Source organism: Odontomachus brunneus, unplaced genomic scaffold, assembly GCF_010583005.1.
Source record: "Odontomachus brunneus isolate Ranch 3 - 2012 unplaced genomic scaffold, Obru_v1 Obru_scaffold_021, whole genome shotgun sequence".
In the NCBI taxonomy this organism is placed as follows: domain Eukaryota; kingdom Metazoa; phylum Arthropoda; class Insecta; order Hymenoptera; family Formicidae; genus Odontomachus; species Odontomachus brunneus.
In genome coordinates this window covers 941,458-964,609 of record NW_022639471.1, presented here as the reverse complement: position 1 = coordinate 964,609, position 23,152 = coordinate 941,458, and the positions used below count along the sequence as shown (strand labels likewise).

General features: G+C 44.1%; 1 protein-coding gene across 4 annotated transcripts in view; it reads right to left on the bottom strand.

The window, feature by feature from the left end:
- LOC116842115 (stress-activated protein kinase JNK) overlaps nucleotides 1-23,152 on the bottom strand; it is a 186,077-nt gene that overhangs the window by 12,461 nt on the left and 150,464 nt on the right. The window contains exon 4 of one of the 4 annotated variants that reach the window (XM_032810853.1): nucleotides 3,496-3,908. In XM_032810853.1, coding sequence (XP_032666744.1) covers nucleotides 3,496-3,635 — 140 coding nt within the window. In that variant the 5' untranslated portion in view covers nucleotides 3,636-3,908. The other 3 variants (XM_032810855.1, XM_032810854.1, XM_032810857.1) reach the window with 3 other exon arrangements.

Genomic DNA, 23,152 nt, shown 5'->3' with positions numbered 1-23,152 from the left:
TCGAATGTTTATAATCGTGGGTATGAATGGTTCTTTACGACGACGGCAGAACGTTCTTGCCTCGGAACGTCGTTGCCGTTGTTGCCGCTATCCAGATCATTTCCTCGAGAGCAGAGAAATCGTATTCGACGGCCGGTTAAACATAATCAAACGAATACCTTCTCTGCCTCTTTCTCTACCACCCTCGAACGTTTCTGTGCCTTGTGACGGGATAATGGTAGGAGCCACCGGGCACACTCGCTGGGATTTCGAGAAATCATTAATTCTCCGCCTCTGAGAAATTTCGTGACTTCAAAGTCTGATATAACGTATGCTCCATCGTAAAATGGCACACTCTTTCTCGAATAAAGCTGCAAGAGCTTTCAGAGCTGTCGCTCATTAATATAGCGTAAGTTCTCAAAAGTGTTATTATATCATATGTCGAGTAAATGATTATAAAACTTTTTTATTAAGATTAAGTGATATTAAAAAGTAGGAATTAATTGCTTCCACAAAAGTTGACCTTTATCGTCCTATTTTCTTGTGTTGCAAAATTGCTATGTTTTTAAATGTTTTTAAAAATCTGCTGTTCTACTTTCGCGGCGACCTAACAACAACGAAGCGCAGTTCAAACCAAGAAATCGATACAGCGCAAGCGAGCTCGTTCAATCGTCTCTTCCAAGAAACGGAAATACGTACATAAAATAGACCGAGAATCAGATTTCTGTAGTCAACTTTAATCAGACCTCGACAGAGAGACAGAGAGACAGAGGGGGGGGGGAGAGAGAGAGAGAGAGAGAGAGGGAGAGAGAGAGAGAGACGTACTGTTCTAACAGGATAATGAAATCTTTTTTAATATTACGATTTCCCCCTCCGCGCGCGACATCTCTCATCGATCACCGTCGGGTTTAAGACACGAGTCGCCCGAGGAGCGACTCCAAGCCGGAATAATATCCGGCCGTCGTTAGCCGATTTCCTCGCGCATCCTGACCTACCTTCCGTGCACAGGATGACCCCTTTCCCCCACAGCTCGAGAGAGACTCGCTTCTACAGAGACGAGACGAGACGCGATTCGCATGTTGCGCCCGTAATGGACCACACCGGTAGAATTTTATCGAAAACCGATATCCGCATTCCCTTCGATCGACCGTCCGTTCGTTCGTACGTTCGTTTGTCCGTTCGACTTACCTGCCACCCCACTGCACGCCACGGCCACCGTGTATTGTTCGAGATTGCGCTTTCTCGGATAATGCAGTATTTCAGTCTCTACTGGGCGTCGAAAGGCGAGACACGTGTGCAGCCGAGAACAGTCCGGGGGAGACGCTCTCACGTGGACCCTTCGCATGGCCCTCTCCCCCTTTCACCCCTCGTCCATTCGCGATCGATACCGTTCGCCGTGAATTTCAACAATTCCCGAGTTTGGTCCATCAACGTCTCCATACACACACATACACACACACCAGAGACACAAGCATTCGCGTTCTGGGTCGCTAATAGCCCAGACGATAGTGAGGTATGGGAACTAAAGCAAAGGCAAGAAGGATGTTAGCCACTCGCGAAATAGGTCGAGTTTATCTAAGGAGCAACTTTGAGGATTTAGTGTAACAACAGTCCAACGTACTTTACCGAAAACCCGAGAAGATCTACCTTAAAATACAGAAAGGTGATTGCGTTTAATACTAAAAAAGTAGCCTGAGTAACCTTTGCTCATACTGAAAGCCTCAAGCTCTTATAGTATAAGCCTTAAGCTCTTATATCTATTTTATCACCCGTTGGGATATCACTGCTTTTTGTGAGACATCACGTTGAAGCTCAACCAGCTCAACCTCACCTTAATCGCATCATTATCACCATCTTTCTAGAGTTAAGGGGACGCTGGCTATCGACATAATGCAACTTTCGTATTTTGCAATGTTTTTCTAGTCGATTGTACAGAATAGCTTGTACAGAGTGAAGATACAAATGTCCGTGGATGCTCCACGTTACATAAAAAAACAAGAAAACATTTTGTAAATACAAACATGTTTTACATTTTAGATATAGATGGTTTTAAATTTCAGAACAAGCATTTGCAATTCTATAGAGGTGGACAGAGAAACAGTACGTAATACGAAGCATCATGTCAACATCCTTATTCAGCATGAGTAAACGTTGCTTGTAGCATCTTCCTAGGATTAAATAGACCTTCGCGTGCAACTTTAGCTACCCCAATCCCCCCTTTTAATTCCCATTCGCGTAAAAATGAATTGAATTTATTTTAAAACGTTGCTTAAATGCGTTAATAGCGGTAATAGCGGTATACCGAGGCGCGAGCATTTATAAAATAAAAATAGAAGTGCAGTGTAGATCCAATTCACCCGTTTGTGTGACTTTCAGATCCAGTCTCGATGTCACGACGACCACGACCACGGCGACCACGACGGGCTGAAATCGTCGTCGATTTTTCCAACATCACGTCGCCGGCTTACAAGGAAAGGGCGTTCTGCGTTCTCTCTCCCTCTCCCTCGCTCGTCTCCCACGCTCTTGCCGTGCGACTCCCGCGAAATCCTGACGTTTCCCCTCGTTTCGAGGCGAATTGCCCGATTTACTCGGCGCCCTCGTGCCGTTCATCCGCAGCGAATGGTATCTGCCGCTGTTGCTTCCACGGGATCGATCGATCCGACACCGTTCGCTCGGCCCGAAATCGCGGTTTACTCTCTCCTCTTCCCTCTTCAAAATAGATCCGTACCCGGCGATACGTTCCACCCGACTTTGAATTCGCCTGGGAATCTTTGCGCACGACGGATTGCGACCAGGCATTATTGCCGATTCCAGTGATACACAGATCGAGCGTGGAAATACGCGAGATACCACTGTTATGTGGCATTTTGAATTTTAACGAAAACGTAATGCAAAGCAAACGTGGACATTGTTGACCGAGTTTGAACAGATTTATATTTCCCCTCTTATCTCTTATATTTCTTGTACTTTTGTAACTTTGTGTTTCTTACGTTGCTCATATTTCTGTTTCTTGTGCGGACTGTCAGTAAGTCCATTTTACTGAGGAATATAGTAAATTTTGCTAAAAACATTTCATATGTTTTAACAACACATGTCAGTTTGTGAAATATAAATAACACATATAAAATGAAAGAATGGCCAATTATTGTGAACTGTCGATATTCGTCGGCTAGAAAATTCTCCAATGATTTTTATTATAGATTTGCCTTCATGTAGTAGGCAAACTCATCAATCACAGTCGGTTATTCTTTTAACGTTTCAAAAATAATCGACTGTGATTGATCGACTTTCTTACTGCTTAGGTTTTTGCCATGGCCCCTAGTAATGACAGCGAAACGGTCAGTCTTTCGTTCGAACCAGCTGCTGCGATTCAGCTGATAGTTACTTTCTTTTGCGTCGGCAACGTTCCATCGGAAACGACACGTGTCTCTCCTTCGAACTGTCCTCCGTCGACGCGGGGATTAAATCTACAACACCATCGTCACGGAATGACGCGACGCGGCGGCGGCTACTCACCAAACTATTCCCTGCGCGCCCGAGCCGATGGGCTTGAGATTTTGGTACCGCTTCAGGATGGTGAACTTGGTGTCCCCGACCTCGACCGTGTAGAACATGGCGGACAGCCGGGTTGTCATGTCAGGCCCCAGGTAAGGCATGCGCCTCGGTGTTCGTCTCTCCTGCTGCACCTGCGGCACCTGTACCTCCACCCCGCTGGAGCACTCCTGGTGAGCGCGACGGGGACTTACGCTCTTAGCCACTTTGGACACGGGATTGTTAGTGCAGCGGCGGAATAATGCTCAGTCGGGCGAAGCCTTTTTCGGGTGAGGTCAGCGCAGTTTAACACCTGCCAGAAGAAAGCCAGGACAGACGCCCTTTCAGCACGATGCCGCTGCTGCCCACTGCTGACACTTCACGGCCCCCCGAATTGTCTGCAACGAGAAAGATCGAGATGAGGAGTGCATAAAGTGTATTCGCGTTGGACGATTCGGTGATAGGCGCCGCGACGTCGCCTATTATTATTACGTGTGTCGCGGCTGAAAGTAATCTTAAGAAAAAGCGACGCCCGCGAGGGCGACACGTGCGATATTTCACGTGCGACTATCTAATAATACATTTCGCTCAAGGGCGCGCTTACAAAATGCACGCGATGCGGAGGCGCACGCACTGAGAGAAAAATGTTTGCTATTTGTATAATCATACAGGGAAATAATTACTATAAATTATGTGGTCCAAGTAAGCTTTTTATTAAATTCTGTAATATCAGTCAGTGATTATAGCTATATATGCTTATATAATGTTACTATCACCACTACGTATTCCATTACAGAAAAATATGATTGGAGCCAAAGATAACTCTATGATTTACTTAGATCAGCCATCTTTTTCTCTCAGCGCGCGTTCACGCGATATTTGTGGCGCGGCGTATAATCGAAACCGTATCATTCGTACGCGCTCAGTCAATGTCACTTACGCGCGACCGCACGTAGGTGACTTACGTGTACATAAATAGGCATTGATCAATGTCGAGGAAAGGCGGCGGGGAAGTCGCACAAGTCAAAAGGTGCGGCGTAGTAAAGCGACTAGGTCCTTGTTATACTCCCTATCGCCGAGACGAACTGACGTCTGGCCGGGCAAATAACCGAAAGCAGATATTAGTTGGAGGAGGGGAAGGGGGGGGGGGAGAGAGAGCTGGGTTGCAATTCGAATCGAATTAGCATCGGGATTTAAATTAGAAACGGTGCGCGATGGATATTTGGTTACAAATTGCGCGTCCCGCGGGAGATTACCGCCGTCGTGGAATAATCCGCGGGAGATTTAATGACGACCGTGTATTTAAATAATCGAGCATCCAACCGCTGTAAATCAGTTTACCGTTTCCATACTTGATAGTTCTGTTGTATCAACTCGACCCGGAGGAAACTTCGAGATTCGAATCTACCTTGATATGTAACGCATTGCGATTAAAATGATGAAGTCAAAATAAAATAAAATATAAAATTATAATAGCCAAATTTTGATTTGTCTCAGATCAGTCAAATATTTTGGCTCCGATATAACGGAGCATGTATACAGAGTATACAGAGAAAGCTCGCATTAATTGCGAACACTTCACACGCGAATTTAAACCTCGTTTATTGCGGCAGCGTTGAGAGAAACAAAAGCGCACCTGTTATCTCTCAAATTGGAAAGCCATCCAGTCGTCCATTATCTATCGTTCTTGGTCGAATGGGTACGAGAGTTCGCTACTACAAGCGAGTGTGTGTTGATGTGTTAGCAGAAATTGCTCCGATAACGTCTCTGGACGATAAAACACGATGCAATTGCGCAAATGGAAGCGCTTCTTCTCGACAATTTTTTTTACACCCTGATAAAAAGCTCACTGGCGACGAAAACCGCGACGAGAGAGAAAGACAGGAAGACAGTAAGAGATCACAGGGTGAAGGACGGGCAGCCGAGTCCGAGGAAGCATCGACGACGCGGGTGCGGCTGTAAATCGTTAAAGATAACTGCGTCTGTCGCTGATATACGTGATAGAAAAGCAGGCTGACGCGACGGAGGGCGGTAGCGACCGTCTATCTCCGCGGCGTCACTCCGAGCGATCTGGGTCGTCTTTTCCCACCCTCTACACGTCGAAGAATACAATCGTAGAAAAGCCGGAGCACTCCGCCAACGCCAACGTCACAATGTTCGCCGACGCGTCGCTCTTCGCCTCTCCGATCGATGGACGGGACGTTTCGACGAGCTAGAGCGAGTTAGCGGGCTGGCGAATGGACGAACGAACGGAATCGAGCTTGCCCGCTTGCTGCAGCTTGATCCAAACTTTGGATAATAAGGACTCGACGCCGAGTTCTGTCAACCGTGGATAGATATCGATCGGCACACGAGCGCGGCTCGACGAAGCGTGCACGGTACACGCGTGGCTCGCGACAATGTTCTCGTGGGCGTACAGGAGAAATCAATTAAGTTCGCTTTCGATGAAAAACCGGCGCCGCTGTATCTATTAATCATCGACTATACGACAAGGAGAATTCCCCGAGATCCGCGCGCTCGTTATTTACATCTTCGCGCAAATACGTTCTGTGTTAGCGCGTATCGAATATTGATTCTCGCGCTCTTGCGAAAGTACACTGAAGGAAAAATGTATGATATTTGGAACTATAATGGCATAGTAAAAAGATTATAGTTAGGAATATTATTTTTATATTATTAGTAAATATCATCATAATGTTTGTAATATTTACAATATAAGCATAGTATAATTGACGTATGTAAAACTTTTACCAAGAATTATAATTATTTGAAATAAAAAGTATAGTAAGGTAGCAAATATTGAATGGTAAGAGAAATTAACTATTTTATATAGTCAATACAATTGGAATATTTGGCAAATATAGGTACATGTAACTATATTCCCAAAGTGTGCTTTACTATACACATAGAGTAATAAAATGGTGACTATAAATCTGTGTTCATTCTGCTATATCTTCATGTTTAGATGAACTATAAATATATGTTTGAGGCCAAAATAAACTATAAAATATAGTGAGATTATAGTTATTCCAATTATTTTTTCTCTCAGTGTAAATTTCTCAGGGTGAGATCCTGTGCGAGATGAGCACTCGAAGTAAGAATATTTGGAGGAAGCGTGTACTGTTAATTTAATTTAAGCAAAGGACTAATTCGCGGTAAAGAGAAAGTTACAGTGCTTCGGGCCATTCGGCTCACATCTACTCACTTTGCTCGTGTACACTAAGTACGCTTTAAACGGTTTGCGCACTTTTCGTTGAACAAGTTACTTTAAGCTGTCAGAAATGCAAGCCACCTCTGACGTGTACATGCAGTAGTCGATCATGACGAGAGCCGAAGTAGCAATACAGAGTGTGATATTTGTGAGATTTGAAGGAAAGAATGTATTTTGAATTAGGAGAGCGTTATTTTGAGAGATGTCATTTTTATATATCTATAACCAATTGTACTGCAAACCAAGCGTACCATATTGGCTGTATTGCAACAAAGAAAGTTGCTTTGCCATTGTTGTAAAATTCATGAATCTGCTTGGTATGTAGGCTTAGTTTCTACACAGTTTAAACTGTCCTATTCGATGCATTTCAGAATCAATAGGAGAACTCGATTTCTGGGAATTTAATCAAAACCGTTCTCTCATTGGATCATCGAACTCCATTCTGAGAAATATTTAGAGAATATATTCTAAATTCTGTTTTCTTTTTTTCTGATAATTTGTGTTATTCGTTTTTTGTACCAATGAAAACCTTCCGTAAATAAATAAATAAATAAATAAATAATTAGAATATCTTTGATCAACCCCGATTATTATATATTTTAATAAATTAAAGACCAAAGCTGATCGGGCGCGTTCAGTCACGACGTCGAGATTGAAAGGCGAGAATCGCAGCCGCGAATATTTTCGCGGGCGCATCGTCTCTATCTCTCTCTTCCCTCTCGTCATTTCTCTTTCTCTCTTTTTCTCTCTCTCGCTCTCTCTCGTGCTCACGTCGGAGAACACGCCGATATCTTCTGGCACCGTGGGATTCCCCCGATTATTTATAGCGGCCGTCGCAGACGCAGACGCCGACATCGACAACGACGATCACGACCACGACGACGATGCCGACGCCGTCGCCGTCGCCGACGCCGCCGCCGTCGACGCCGCCAGCGCGATCGTGCTCTTCGTGGTTGTCTGCGTGGGCCAACCACCTTCCGTCGTTCGCCACCTGCTACCAATTACGTAAGCCCGCCGATGGACGGACATGTCCGTCCGATACGCTGCGCGGAGGCTACGCTATACACACCGTGACACGGGAGTTTTGACGATGACGACGGCGTGAAGAGACGCGAAAGTTATCAGGGCGTACACACGTTCTCGACGAGCGTCCGAAAGTTCTGGCGGACAGTCTCAACGACGTGGTCTCCAAGAGCTGCGCGCGGAGGACGATGTTCGATCGATGTAGCTCTACCCGAGAATCACAGAGACGCTCTCAGAATCGAGAAAGGGAGAGGAGAAGAGAGAAAGAGAGAGAGAGCCACACAGAGACATTTGATCAAGGACCATCGAGATGGTTGTTTGAGAGAAGAGAGATCGGCGAATTGCGAAACTTTTGACGTTCAAGGATTATCAATGTCGGCCACTCGCCGCGAAGCGTGAAATTTCGTCGGGAGTGCTGAATTTTGAAGTTCACTTCCGAAAACTTCTCGCTGCGAATCCAAGGTTGAGGAGAGCACTCGACCTTCCGGGATCTCGATTGGTTTTATTTTCAATTTTTCTTTTTGCAAAACATTGCGGCGTTGGGTGGTTCGCCGAGGGGAGAAAGGAAAGGAAAAAGAGAGGAAATGCGGCAGAGAATGATTTTTTATTTCGTTTTCAAGACTTCATGCCTCGCGAATCGGCTTTTCGCGTTCTGCATTCTTTCCCAAAACACTACACAGTGCGGCGAAACTGGAAATATATCGAAGAGAAACAGAGCGGACGAAACACAACACGTAGCCCAAAAAAAAAGACGCGATGTTATTTCTGTCGGTTCTGAAAACCACTTGGAGCCTTTTATGAAAATAGCTACGTCCGCGAACACGCGCGCGCACGAGTAGAAACGTAAAGAAAATGAAATTTTTGCGCGTTTTTTCAAACTTCAACGCTTTTGTTAAAGTGAAATTTTAAAAGCTGCATAAAATGTATCCGACGTAGCGGCTATCGCACTTTGACCATGTTGTTGTTTCGTTCGCAAAAATTTGTTCGAGAGAAAGAAGAGCCATCGATTCATGGTCGCTAACAATTGAAAGATTACTTAATTATTCAACTCGGAACTCCGGCTGAGAAGAAATCGGTCGTTAACACTAGAATACTAACCAGATAGACTTTGATGATTATCACGATGTGATGATATACGGCCGGAGAGAAAAAATCCTACATGAAATTTAGCGAGGGAAATACCGCCGTATGTAACTACACGTCTACATCGAAATTTCCGAACGAATATCCAAAACAAGAGAACAAAATGTTTACTTATTCATTTTGGTTTCATTCAACATCAGTTAAAAATATAAAATGCATCGTATAGATAAATTGAAGCAATTTTTAGAAGAAACCACAGAGCTCCGCGGTTTTGACTGCTTTGGTAGTTCCAATACTAACGAGCCCGGCCCTTTAACGATTAATCTAGCGGCACGGAGAAAGAAAGAAAAGGAGATTGCGCTCTGTGTGTGTGTACACGAGTTGCTCTTCATTTCTCGTCTTCGCGGACCCTCCGACTCACGGATGTAAAGCTTAGGCGCGCGTTCCGAGAGAAACTCGCGCGCGGCTATTGTCGCGCGGTCATAACTCACCGGATAAGACGGATTTAAGAGAGTTCAGCTTCGCGACGTCTCTTGTCGCCGTAGATGATTTAGCGCGGAGGACCGGACAGTCCTCCGCGCCGGCACTATTTCTCGTCTATCGCGCTCCCCTGATCTATCGCGTTTGAGGATGCACAGGGAGGACGCGCGCGCGCGCGCGCGTCCGCCAAGTTTCCGTTTTCGCGAGCCGCGGAATTTGCGCTCGCGTTTGAAAAGGAAAAAGAAAAATTCGCGCGCGGCGAATTCCCCGCGAATCGCGATAAACCCTTCGATAAAGCGGCTTCCGCCGCGGGACGCGTCCGTCTCGTTTTAGCCTGAATATATTTCGGGAGCGCGACGATTGATCGTCCGTCGTCGGTTCGTCCGCGCAAAATACTGTCATAACGAACACACACACACACACACACCCACACATGTACACTCGCGTATGCACACACACTCACCATAAACAGGCGGCCATTGTGGATGTGCGACGAATGCTCGTGCGATCACGGGATATGCGGGATCTGCAAACAGACAGAACAGAGACGGCCTTCAGTGAGCGTGTCGGCAGGAATTTGCATGCATCCGGAGATGCATTAATTCGTCGTACGCGCGCGGACACGCGCCGCCAGTGCGGTACGACGTACCGCGGCGGTGTGGCAGCGGGGTTGGCGGGAGCGGCGGCGTCGGGCGATTCATCGACCTGCATATCGTGGGTATTGCTGGACTCGCGCTCGATATCGTTGCGTCCACCGCGTTACACCGCCGCGCAATTTGGAACGCAGCGCGTGTCTCCGACAGAGACGCATTCGTAATGAGACAATGTGCGAAAAATAACAAATCGCTCTCTATAGATAATCGATGCCTCTATACGTTGCGCACGTGTACGTGTGTTTTCATTCAAAAATATAATAATCTTGGTGGAATTCTCGTGTACAGTGCTTCAAGAAGATATTTTGATACCAAGAGAAGGACTTTTGGGCATGATATTGTAATTTCTTGTTTTACACATTTAATAGATTTGAAAAATTTGTAGACCTACTTCGCTTACTAATCGATTGTATTGTGTACATTGCTATACACTGAGAAAAAGATATCTAAAAATATCTATATAATCTATCTATTCCTCCTATATAAGGAATAATAAATACTTATTTGGTGTGAGTACTGACAACATATTTATTTATATTAATATAACATGTTTTTCAAATAAGAAAATGTACATATATTTTCTTAAAACTTCAAAAAAGTCTTAGTTTTTCATGAAAGTAATTATTTATTCTATTTAATTGAAAGAATTTAGATTTAAGTAAAAATGCTGTTAGCATCTACCAAATAAATACAATTCACTAATTTTTAGATATTATTTCCCTCAGTATAGTTTACAAATCTTGGTAACAAATTTTATTTTCTTAGTGACTACTTTGAAAAAAAAATTTTTTTGTACATCATCTTTCTTTTTATTTATATATTTCCTCTTACATGTCTATCATATATCTTCTTTTCTTTTTCTAAAGGAGATTTTTTTCTCGTTAATGGATAAATAAATAAACAATGTTATTTCTCTTTATTAGAAGAACATAATCTCTCGACAAAAGTTTTATTTAAAATATAGAATTACACGAAATAACACCTTGTAACCAGAGTTCTATTTTCTTAATGTTAAAATATTTTCCTTTTGGTTGCAGAAAAATTCTTTTGAGTTTATGTACTATAAGAGAATTCCGCTAAGAATGAGGTTATATGTCTTGCATAAATAGTATCACGAAATGAAGCTTTCTTATGGAACAGTGTGTAAGAAATAACAAATCGCTACGTATAATTTATAGATGTCTTCACGAAGCAAGAGCATCACGAAGTAAAATTTTCCACGATAATTTCCAGAGTTAATTCCGTAATAATAACCATCTCGAAAATTGTCTCTCCCTTTAACAAGAGAGAAAGGGAGGGAGTCAGAAGGAAAGAAAGAGAGAGACGGTTTATTTCCGCGTCGACTTCGCCTGATATTTGTCACTCGAATTTCGGCGGCACGGCGTCGAAAGCTCGTGCGGCGAGCCCGTCCCACGCAGGAATGCTGAAAAAGCAGTACGAGAGGGAGCGCCGGGCGCGTTAATTCGGATATATACGCGTCTAAAATTAATATAAATTAGCGCCGCCGGAGCGAGCCGTGGAATGCAAGCGTCGTCCCCGTAAATTGAGACAAGTCGCGGCGGTCCGACCACCGCGTGCTCTAACTACTTCCGAACTAAAGCGCTTTATAATAGTCTCGGTCTCGCCGTCATGTTCACTAAATAGACGCGTTCGCGCTTCGACGAATCGTTAGTCGTCAGAAAAATGGTCAACCCTATACGAGCAGATTTTCGGACAATTTTTTTCACAAGTTTCTCTATAGAAACTCTACAGAAGAAGCAGTATCGTTGATCCACGCACAAATCTGGGTTGTGCCAAGCAGATTCAACAGTAAGACACGAAACAGCGAATTATGTGGTAGCTGCAACCACAGAGCAATTGCTGAGTTACAGCGAGCGATATCTAGTTGCGCCAGCCGAAATGCACATTGAGAAAGAAACACTTGAAAATTTATCTGTAGAGAGGATATAAAGTTTATTTCTGTAGAATAAAACCCATTTCTGTGAATTAAAGTTTATTCCTGCGAAATAAAGTTTATTTCTGTGAAATAAACTTCTATCATACACAAATAACATTTCAAGTACTACCTTCTCAGTATATTCGTGGTAAACGTTAGCCCAGTCGATTGGTTGGTTGCTACATTCACGTAGTTGACGTATCAAAGTAATTAAGTCATACAATAAAAAGAAGTACTTTACTTATGGAATATGAAGTTTATTTCGTAGAAGTAAACTGTGATCAACCATACACCACCATCACACAAAGATCACTAGAGTCATGCAACTAATGCCGCTCACAATTAAATAGTTCTAATTACGTGCAAGATATCTTTTCTTTTTCCATATAAAAAGGTATCAAAATGTAGATTCCGTGTGTCAAAAGGTAGATTGTTAAAAAATATGAGATCCCTGTTACGCCAGTATAGCAGCTACCCGGATTGTGAGCATTAATAACGTTCAAATATTCTCATTTTTTTTAATTCCGTAAGAAGTAGTGACGAGGAATTGATGAAAAATTGACAACGCGCACGGTCTGTATTTTCGCCTCTCTTTATCATCCCTCGTGGGCGGGTGACCTCGTAACCGTACAGTCCAGACAGAGAGTTGATTTTCGCATCGCGCACTTCGCCGCAAAAACCGTAATCCGCAATTGCATTTTCACGCGCGATTCGTCATGCCATCGTTGTTTGCACGTTACAGAGAAGTAGCAAGCGAGGGAGGGAGAGAGAAAGAGAGCAACGATAACCCGATTGTTTCGTTAACCGCGTTTCACAACGCACAGAGTTACAGCTCGCTGGCTTTGTGGAGCACAATGTACACGCGATGCACCATCGCTACCAACCCCGTTTACCACCTATATAGCGCCGCACGCATTTGGTTTTTCTTTCCCTGCGAAAAAAAAGAAAAAAATAACGGTGGGACGAGGTAGAGTTAGCGAAGACGGAGAGAGAGCAAAACTCGCAAACCCGGTTATGCGGCCAAAGAGGATTATGCGATTTCAGACACGGAATCGTCCCGGAGAAGACCTAGCCGAGGTTGGCTCGGGTTACACCGGGAGAACGACCAAGTTCACGGAGCCGCTTTCCCGATCGGTTTTAATCTGCTCATTGCAACGAGCAGAACGAGCCGGGGAAGCGGCGAGTCGTGAAAAAGCCTCCCTAAAGTGTCGTCGGGGGACCGGCGCGCAGTGTGGCCGTCTCGGACGAATTTGTTCCGAAGAGATCTCCGTCGGAGATCGGCAGGGACACCTGACTTCCCTCCTCAGCCATATCCCGTCCGCCTCCCACGACCGAAAGTAACGATAAATACTCGAACGGGAGAAGCTACGACGCCGGCCCTCTTAATTAACGGCGATCGACGTGAATTGGGCACGAAGTGCTCTCCCCGATCGGGGTACGATAAATATTTCCTCGACGCGCGCGCGGAGGAGAAGGCAGGCGGAAACAGCTTCTCGGAGCTTGCCGTGCGCCTCGAATCGGACGCAAAGTTAAACATCCGCGGGTATGAAATTTTACGGGGACGGGAAATCGTACTCTCGAGGACGTTCGCGATACGAACGCGACGTCTCCGACCTAAACGATCGAACTGAACCAATATGATTTATGAGTTGAGGTAAGGAAAACATGTTGTGCAAATATAAGTTCACAGAGGAGATACCTCGGGAATAAATAAAACTTAGTAACTACCCCACGTTTTTTCCTAGGAAGTACATGAAACGTGCATGCAGAAAAATATAATCTCATTCTTAGCGGAGTTCTCTGTGAGCCGTAGAGGATCTTACATTTATATGTGGTCTCAAGAGGAAACCCCAAGGCGAATATTCTCTGCAAAATATTTTTAAAGCTTGAGGAACTTCGTCTTTTACCTACAAGTCTTGCTTGTCTCGTATCTCGTGTAAGAGAGCAATTCTGCTTCAAGTAAACATTCCTCTTGATTCAAAAGGAAAGAAAGTCAGAATAATATTGGATTTCCGACTAGTAATCTTTCAGCGAAAGTTTTCGCTTAGCATATGAGGTTGCAGGAAATAGCATCCTGCAAAGTTCTTTTTTTGGTGTGCTTGGGGAAAAATTTAAGCGGCAACGAACGGAGATATCGTTCAAGCAATATATCGACCGTTTTTTTGGACCATCCGACCAAATTTCCGGTCAAATTGATCGGAAAATGTGATTGGAACGTATATACGTATATACGTTTGTCAATTTTTAATCGGAATGGTTATATTCGTCGAATTTTTTCTCTCAGTTTTTGTGGAGGAATACACCCCGTACAAAAATCTCTCAATATTTTCCCAGATATAGAGCTATCATATAGACTTCGATTAGAATTCGTTCTAAAATCGTCCCAAATTTATTCCAAAATTGATTATCCCACTATGACATCAATCGAGAATCTTTTTATTCTTACTAATGACTAAGAACAGCCTGAGCTGACGTTTCAAAGGTTAATCCCAAGTCGTACCAATCGAGAATCCCATTTTTGTCCCAAATATGGTTCCTCTGTCCAAAACCAAAACAGAAATACAATGGAAATTCGCGTTTTTTTATTCTTTAGTCGATAACGTCGGATAACAGGATTGTATTCCACATAGAATAACAAATGAAAACAAATATTTTTAAAAGACTGAGCATTTTACCGAACGCAATGCAATTATTTGGAAAGTAAATACATATGTTTATTCAATTCCAATGTAAAAGATCAGAAAGAATATTGGGAAAACTTTGGGTATCAAGAATCACATGTTTGAAACATGACACTTATGATCAAAATCCTTAATTATTTCGACGAAACGGACCGGATCCCAATTAGACCTCGAGGAATTTTACGCTTCTCCACTCGGAGGTTGCGTGAATCGTTCGTCGGAAGTTATTTACGATCCGAGATGTCGAAGCCTCCCTCCCTCCCTCCCCCCTTGCCACTTCCTATTTTCTTGTCGCGTCTAACAATAGTCGTTTCGACAGCCGTGGTTATTCGGAACAATTCCGACATCGACAGATCCAAGATGACCGGCGTCCGCCGGATTCGATCCTGTCGGAATTGGATGGAGATATCGCTACCCTTGGGTGCGACGGCTGCACGGCTCGATCCAGTTAAAAATATGCCAGCGTGTCGTGCGCGATAGGGGATATCTCGACTTTTTCTGCGCGAACGAGGCGGCAGACAGGCGCGCAACGATGTCTGGGGAACTGAGCGGTGCCGATACACACCGACCGACAGTTAGCCGGCCGGTGTCGAATCAACGGTGGTCTCTGTGGCTGTGAGGTGCGGGAGTAGTCGCCAATGTCGATCCAGATATTAAATTTGCTCGCGCCCGGCGTGCACATAATGCGAGGGAGTCCCTCGTATTTCCCACAGGACGTCGCCGGTTTCCGTCAGGATGCACATGCATCTACTACCGCGTGCTTTGTTCGCCCGTCCGCTCGCTTTTGCGGTACCCGCTTTTACCCGACCGCGTTACAGAACCCGTAATAGCTAACGTGTCTCAGGACGACGATGACCAGGCCGGCAGGAACGGCCAGGTTGGCGAAATGAGACTTTGAGTTTTTACGGTTCGGAAAGTGCACTTTGCTGCATTACACGAGATGCACTGCGAAAAAGGTTTGGCAATATGATCCCATCAAGACTAGATAATAATTAGATCAGATGCTTTGGTGAAATAGTTTCAGCTACATATAGAAGGTGTGAATATAATCAAATAATTTGACAAGTACTAACAAATAACTTTAGCAAGTCTTGGTATCTGCACTGAGAAAGAAATAAGAGAATTTACTTGTGGCATATAACGTTTTTTCGCAGAGATAAATTTTACTTCACATAAACAAACTTTATATCTCATAAGTAAATTTTCAAGTATTTTTTTCTCAGTGTGTTAGACTTGGTGACTATTATCAATTTATGTAGTATCATGACATAATTTATAAAATAAAACTACATTAGTTGGTAATATCACATTATGTAATAGATATACAAAATAACCAAATTTAACTTTGGTGATGATCAAACTAATTATTATCAAATCATTTTATATTATTTATTAAAACGTTTTCTCGTACGTTCATATTTCAGTTGAATATTACAAGCTAAAGAGAATTTATTAACTATAAAGATTTAACACTCGAAAGGCAATTTAACTCTCAGTCGCTACTTGATTTGACGTAGCAACTCAAATGGTGAGAGAGAGACGACAATAACTGTTTATGTTTGATCCCGATAGTATTGAAATACAATAATTCTATCCGTTCATTTATATATGATTTATTTTTGTTAGCTGTAAAAAATTTCATCAACTTTTTATCAAAACAGCTTCGAATTCCTAGTTTCCTATAACGGAAAAAATTATCGAGTGCAAAAGGTCAATATATTTTATATTGTGAGATCACTCAGGCGTTCGCGCAAGATGAGAAAGGTATTCACGATCGCAGCGATACAAGACAGAGGTAAAAGGCGGCCGCTTGCGGAATCCTCGAAATTGCGACGGACGCGTCTTCCTCCGGCAAGAAATAACTCGTCCACGTACACAAAAGCCGGAGCTCTCGCATTCGCAGAGTCGATCGGGCGGCTAATTTTCCTGCCAGCATCCCTGAGATGGTTTTACGCTTCGGAATCTCGAGAAAATCGAATTCGCCGCCACGACCGCTCCGACGAAGTGCAGGAAGTCAGGGAATCCCGATGCACGACTTCAAAGCGCTCGGAGGAGCGCTCACCGTATCTTACGTATATCTATGTGTTGCTGCTCTTCGTCCTTCCTCTTTCTCTCTCTCTCCCTCTTACACACACACACACACACGCGCGCGCGTACGCGCGCACGTTTACGCGTACACACGAGCATGTATATCTCTGCTAAAGAATTATATTTTCCGCTCGTCCCGAGGCAGTCAAGGATGGCTCTTCTGGCCGAAGGTTAAAGCGCTTCGTCGCTTACGTTATCGTTGACCCATGAGTGGTCGTGTTAACCCTTAAACGACAAGGTTGAAATTACGGGACATAAACAATAAGGTGGAGTCACACATGACGCTAAATTTCTCTAATTTATTTCTTTTCCTTCTGCTATTATCGAGATATTAAAATTTGTACTAGGATATATAAACAGCAATTCAGTAAATTCTGACTTTGGAGCGCAAACATAGTACAAAGTTCCAACGGACTGCATTAAAAAATATACATCAAATGGGGTAATATAGTTGATCCCATCTGATCGTTTAAGGGTTAGAAATAATCGCGGGAATGTAATATCGCGAATTTCATTCGCGAAGAAACACTAACCGACGCTTTTGAACTCCGTAATGTTACAAGACGCACGGTTATTCGCTTTGCGTCAAGGGGATTGGAAGGATTAGATGAGCTACAAGGGGATGCAAGAGAATCATTAAGCAGACTCGTCGATTATTCCATTGTACAGCGCTACGGCGACTGAGGCCGATGCCTCGCGGGAGGGCGACTCATCCCTCAATCAGAGAAACCCGCCCTCGAGATTTGTCAGATAAAAAATTGCTCGCAATAAATTTCGTGTCTCTCCTGCGCCGGACCTCTTTTGTCTTCTTCTCCTTTTTTCCTGTACCGCCCACAGCTCGCGCCGCGCGAGCGTTTCTCGTAACTCTTCAATTCATTCTGTCCGTATCGAGAACGTAATTCTGCAAAAGATTCGAACGGATCGGGAGGAATTAACGAAAGAGTTACGCTGCAAAATTATGAGCTTGCGATCTTTGACGTCGGGGATTATCTTTGGAATCCCGCCAAGCGTTCGGATTTTCCTTCTTCTCGTCTTTCTATTTTAATTCTTCTTCGTAGAAAAATGTCCAATTTCATTGAGTGAATTCCCATAAATCCGCCTCCATTCTCGCACCCTTATCTCAGTAGGGTGCGTAAAGGGCATACATCGCGCGTACGGTGACATTCGGGAGCGTCTTCTTGAAATAAAAACGGCAGGGACGTGCGTGACGTAATCGTGACACCTTGCCTATCCGATTTAACGGAGCGGCAAATCTGCGGCGGCGCCCTTTTTGTAACCTTTCGTCACCGCGGCTATCTGTCGGATACTCCTTGGCTCCCAAGTGACGTAACTTGAGTGTATCGACGACGAGTACGGTCCGACGTTCGTGCAAAGAAACAGGGATTTTCTCTTTTATTTCCCTCTTTCCCCTCTCTTTCAACCTTGAATTCGCGAACCCCTGGGGAACCGCGAGTTCCATCTTGGAATCAGGGGGAATTCGTTCTGCGACACAATGCATGTGATTAACCTTTCGCACTCGAGTGCTGCTTCACAGAAGACAAGAGGAATTATTGTGTGCAGCTCTCGAGAGGTGCCTCACAGATTCCGCGAATTATACATTCGTGGATAGCTACGAATCGTTGAATAAACAAGAAATGGAAATTGGTTTCGAGAGTTAACACACAATAACTAACTACAAAATATGCATTCGAAAAATATAACTTCATCCTTAGCAGAATCTTTTTGTATATGATCACAAGAAAATTCTTTCAAAACTAAGAGGAAAATATGCTAACACTCTCCAAAAAAGAACTCGAGATGCAAAGTGCTTTATTTCCTATAACTCCATATTCTAAGTAAAAGCTTTCACCAAAAGTTTCCCTCTTCTAAAAATAAAGATGAATAATATCCAAATATTTTTTATTTTAGTCCCATAATATTAGAATAATATCAGAATATTTATATTTTTAGAAACTTAAAAATTATTATTATTTTTAAAAATGTATTTATGTTTTAGAAACATTTTTGCTTTAGAATATTTTCCATTTAGTTTTAAAAGAATTCTCGTGAGACCATATATAAGATTTTGTTAAGGATGAGATTATATCTCTTCGAATGTGATCTCTTTCGTACCGATTCTATGTGGCCTTTCGTGGCCTTTCACAGGTAGACTGTACTCCTGATCGCCAAATGGTAAAAAGTGGAATGCCGAATGTCGCGATCGCGAAGCAATCCCAACAAACGAATACAAAGTCGCGAATATAACGAAATATGGTTTATACAGGTCGCGAAGATGGATTTCCAACGAGCAGCAAGGTTTCTATACACCACGAACACACCAGCATGCGATTCGTCCGCGCGTTAACAAAGGAATTAACCGAGTCCGCGAGCTAATTGGCATAGTCCAATGAGAGCCGGCTGCTCTCGATCGCCACCTCCGCAAGCTCGGGTGACAAAAGCCGCACGGTGATTTAACGGCATCGCCTCTTGGCAGTGTCCTCGGTAATTCGAAACCACTGTTTTGGCGCCGAGCGACTCGTGATCGTAATAATGGCGCTAACGAGCTGACGCCACCGCGCCTTTCAGCCGCGACGACGTGTATACCAATGGTCATAACTTCGCCGTCATTTCGCCGAGAGAGCGAGAGGAGGGGGAGGGAGAGAAACCTCGCCTCCTCGGATCCGCGTGAGTCAATTAACGCTAGAACGAGCAGGAACGAGGAGAGGATCAATTTAACCCCTTAACGCGATTTAAATGCGCCAACTGTGCGCTACTAAGTCGGTCCATGGCTGCTGCAACCGTAAACGAGCTTCTCAAGGCTTGAGCGAGGATTGCAGCGTACATTAAGAGGATGTAAAATCTATTTGCACATACGAGACGCCTGCGATTTTTATTAAAATGACTGCCATCTCTTTTGTAAAAAAGATATCAGTGTATTCAAAGTTTGAAAAAGAAGCGAGTCCGCCACTGAGACACATAAATATGTAAAGTGACAAAACTTCTCTAAATTTCAAGCTGCCACAATGTATGAGTTTTAAAGATTCTTCGAAGTAATGTAAGATTCTTTGAGATAATGTAATATAAGATATTTTTTTTATGTTTGTGAAATTTGAGGAAGAAGCCTGCCACTGAGATGCATATAAATATTAATATTAATATATAAAGTGGCGAAACTTCTCTGAATTTTAAGCTGTCGCAGTATATAAGTTTGAAAGATTTTTTTCTTTTAAGATTCTTCGAAGTAATGTAGATGCAAAGCACACGTCAACGAAATCTATGATGAATGGCGTATTCACCCTTATCGCGGAACGTCTCATGTGTGTTACGTAGAATTTGATTTCGACGTGAGAATCGACTCGGCGAGACACTTTAGAATTATGAGTCTTGTTTCGAGGACTTTTCATTGAAGATTCTTTCAAGTGATGTGCAGACTTGAAATACGTATCAACGATTCAATTTTCGTGGAGATTGACAAATCCAGCTGGAGATTTTAGGATTACGAGAGACGACCATAATAAACAAGAAAGAAAGGAATAAATACAAAATTGTAACTAACGATTCACTTAAGCTTCGCTAAGCTGCTCGGCCTCGTTCTGCCTGCGATTCCGACGATTGTTGGACGCAATAACGATTAATTAGATATATGGTGCATAGAGGGTCTTAACGAGAATTCGTTACACGAAGCTTTGACTACTTTCCCTCCGTCTCACCTTCTCCGCTGCCGCATGTCTCGTATACATCGCACCACACGCCGCGCTGTGACGCGCACGAGCGCTTCGTTATTGAATGTTAAATTCGTCGGGGTTCCGCCGTCACGGTAATTACTCCCAATCAGTATTCCGCGAACGGCTGCCAGAACGTCCTATCTCGGCCGAATGGACGACGCTGGTAATTACCCGACGATTTGCCGGGGCGAAAAGACGGGCTACGGGATCAGTGGCGGGTTCATCGACCGAATTTTCCGCGAGAAGGAGGAGTAAGGAGTAAAAGAGGAGGAGGAGGCAGGCAGGAGGGTGGCCGGAAGCGGCTAGGAAACCACGAATAATTGCGACGACCGCGCTATGAAATGGACAGGCTCGAGGTACGTTCGTGAACCGGCCAGACGGACGGGATGAGCCTCTCTCTCTCTCTCTTGCTTCACCGTGAATAAATTGCGACGATAATTGACGGAGAACGCGACGACGTCGCGATGCTTCGCCACGGTGGCTTGACCGCGAGATATCTGACCAGAACTGAAGTTGCGGGGCCACCCAGAAGCATCGCGCTGATCGACGTCGCGAGACGCCGCCGTGCCGCCTAATCGTTCAGCGGTTCTCTCGGGCTAAACGAGCCGGTGTCAGGGCAACTGACATCGCTCGACTCGCTCTCATCGCTCCTCACCGGGCTCGGGGAGAGTTGCCGCGCGCGCTTTCGAGCTGGTTAATTTGGAAAAAGGACGCGTAAACGAAAGCTTAATTGCGAGGAACGCGCTTCGTGGCGTATCGCAGGCGCAGCACGTTCCTTTTCCGTTTCCTGCGTCGGACATGCACTTAAAAGATACAATTGAACCCCGCAATTGTGGGAGAGATCAAGTCGACCCAGGGGTTACATGTTGATTACGTGTCTCGCTTGTATATCTAACGCGAGAGAAATAGTAAAGGAAGAATCGTAAAATATTCTTTTCGAAACATAGAAAAAATATCTACGTTTCGGAAAGAACACTTTACCACCCCTTCTCCTTTGTTTCTCTTGCAATAAGTATAAATATAATACACCTGCAAAAATATAACTTTACTTTTAGCAGAAATCTTTTTACGTGTGGCCTTAGGAGGATTTTTCTAAAACCATCAGAAAAATATCTTAATACGAAAAAAGAATCCTAATTGCAGAAAGTACTATTTCCAGTGATCATATATTCCAAACAAAAAATTCTTACCGCAAAAGTATTCCTCTTCTGAATAGAATGAACTACTAATAGGAAATCTGCTAGATATTATTATAATTAATTTTTTCCTTTTAAATCGAGAGGAATATTGTTTACTTGAAGTATAAGATAATTTAATTGAATAGTTTAATTGAATTGATTAATAATTGATAGTTTAATTAAAGTATAAGATATAAAGATAAAATTATATTTCCTTAGGTCAACTTAACCGAGTCGTCCCTACTTTTCTACTTTTCGCTAACCATCGAGGTACACCCAAGCGTGTATTCTCAAAGTGATATCCGGAGAAGTGAACGATAGAATTCGCAGTTCTACGGAGATCATACGCGTCAGCAGTAACGATTTATCAACAACGAGGACGCGTTCGGTCGTTACGCGAGCGAACGGCAGCTGGTCGGGTTAAAGCGAAAGGTATGATCCCGAGTCGTAAAAGTCGCGTTTACAAGATCGTAAGACCGCGACCATCACCGTCGCGAAGAGAGAGAAAGAGAGAAAGGGGCCGCTTAATCCCGCTGTGACGACGACGACGACGATGACGACAACGGCGGCGACGATGGCGACCGGTGAACAAAAAAGCGGCTCTGCGAGAAAAAGGCTCGTTAGCGAATCGTTAGTCGCGCATTCTCGCCGATCTGCGAGTTATCCGCCGGTTACCAGCGGGTAAATGTCGAAGATGTGTATCTGTGATTGGACGAAGTCGGCGGACGACAGCTGTCGCGTCTGTCCGGAACACGTCGCGCTCGGGGATAAATCCGCCGCCGCAAATCGACAAGAGATTTTTCTTCGGCGGGTTCAGAGATCTCGTCTCGACGACGCAGTCTTTTTCCGTTTTCTCTGGGGACATTTATTTCGCGGATATTTTTCACGGACATTTCTCGCGCATCGTGTGTTTTGGAGGCACGAGGAAAGCGCGTTCGGGAAAGAAACGGCAACGGGAAATCGCGACGCGAAATGAACGAACGGACGGACGGAGGTGCGCCAGACACGGGAGCATTTGATGAATTTCAAAAATCCCACCAATGTCAGAGCACGGCAGACAGTGTCGCACGGTGGCTATTTATACGCGGCCGCACGAAATTAGGCGATCGCCGTCGCGGAGAGAAGAAGTAGAGGCGCGGAGACGTCGACTCGCATCGACGGCCGGACAGATAAGTAGTAACGGATAGTACGTGGTCGTCCGCGTGGTGTGACAATGCCGACGCGCGATTTGCGAACCGAGCGCGCACCGGCTTGTGAAGGGGGCGAACGAATAAATCGATGGGTTCGACACTCGATCTAGCATAAATTTCGTTAAATGGCCCGTACATAATAATATGTAACAACCGAAAAGAATATCTGCACGTACCACCTTTTTATCGCGAAACACACGTGCTAAAGTAGATGCTAGTCGTAGAGAGAAGTAGAAACATCGGCTCGACAAATATCGGTTTGTATGTATGGGTATGATAGATAAGTATTACAGTTGGTGCAAAAAGTTGTTATTGTTATTGATATTAAACTTTATTGAGTGCCTCTTTCACATTCTCTCTCTCTCCTTCTCTCTCTCTCTCTCTCTCTCTCTCTCTCTCTCTCTCTCTCTCTCTC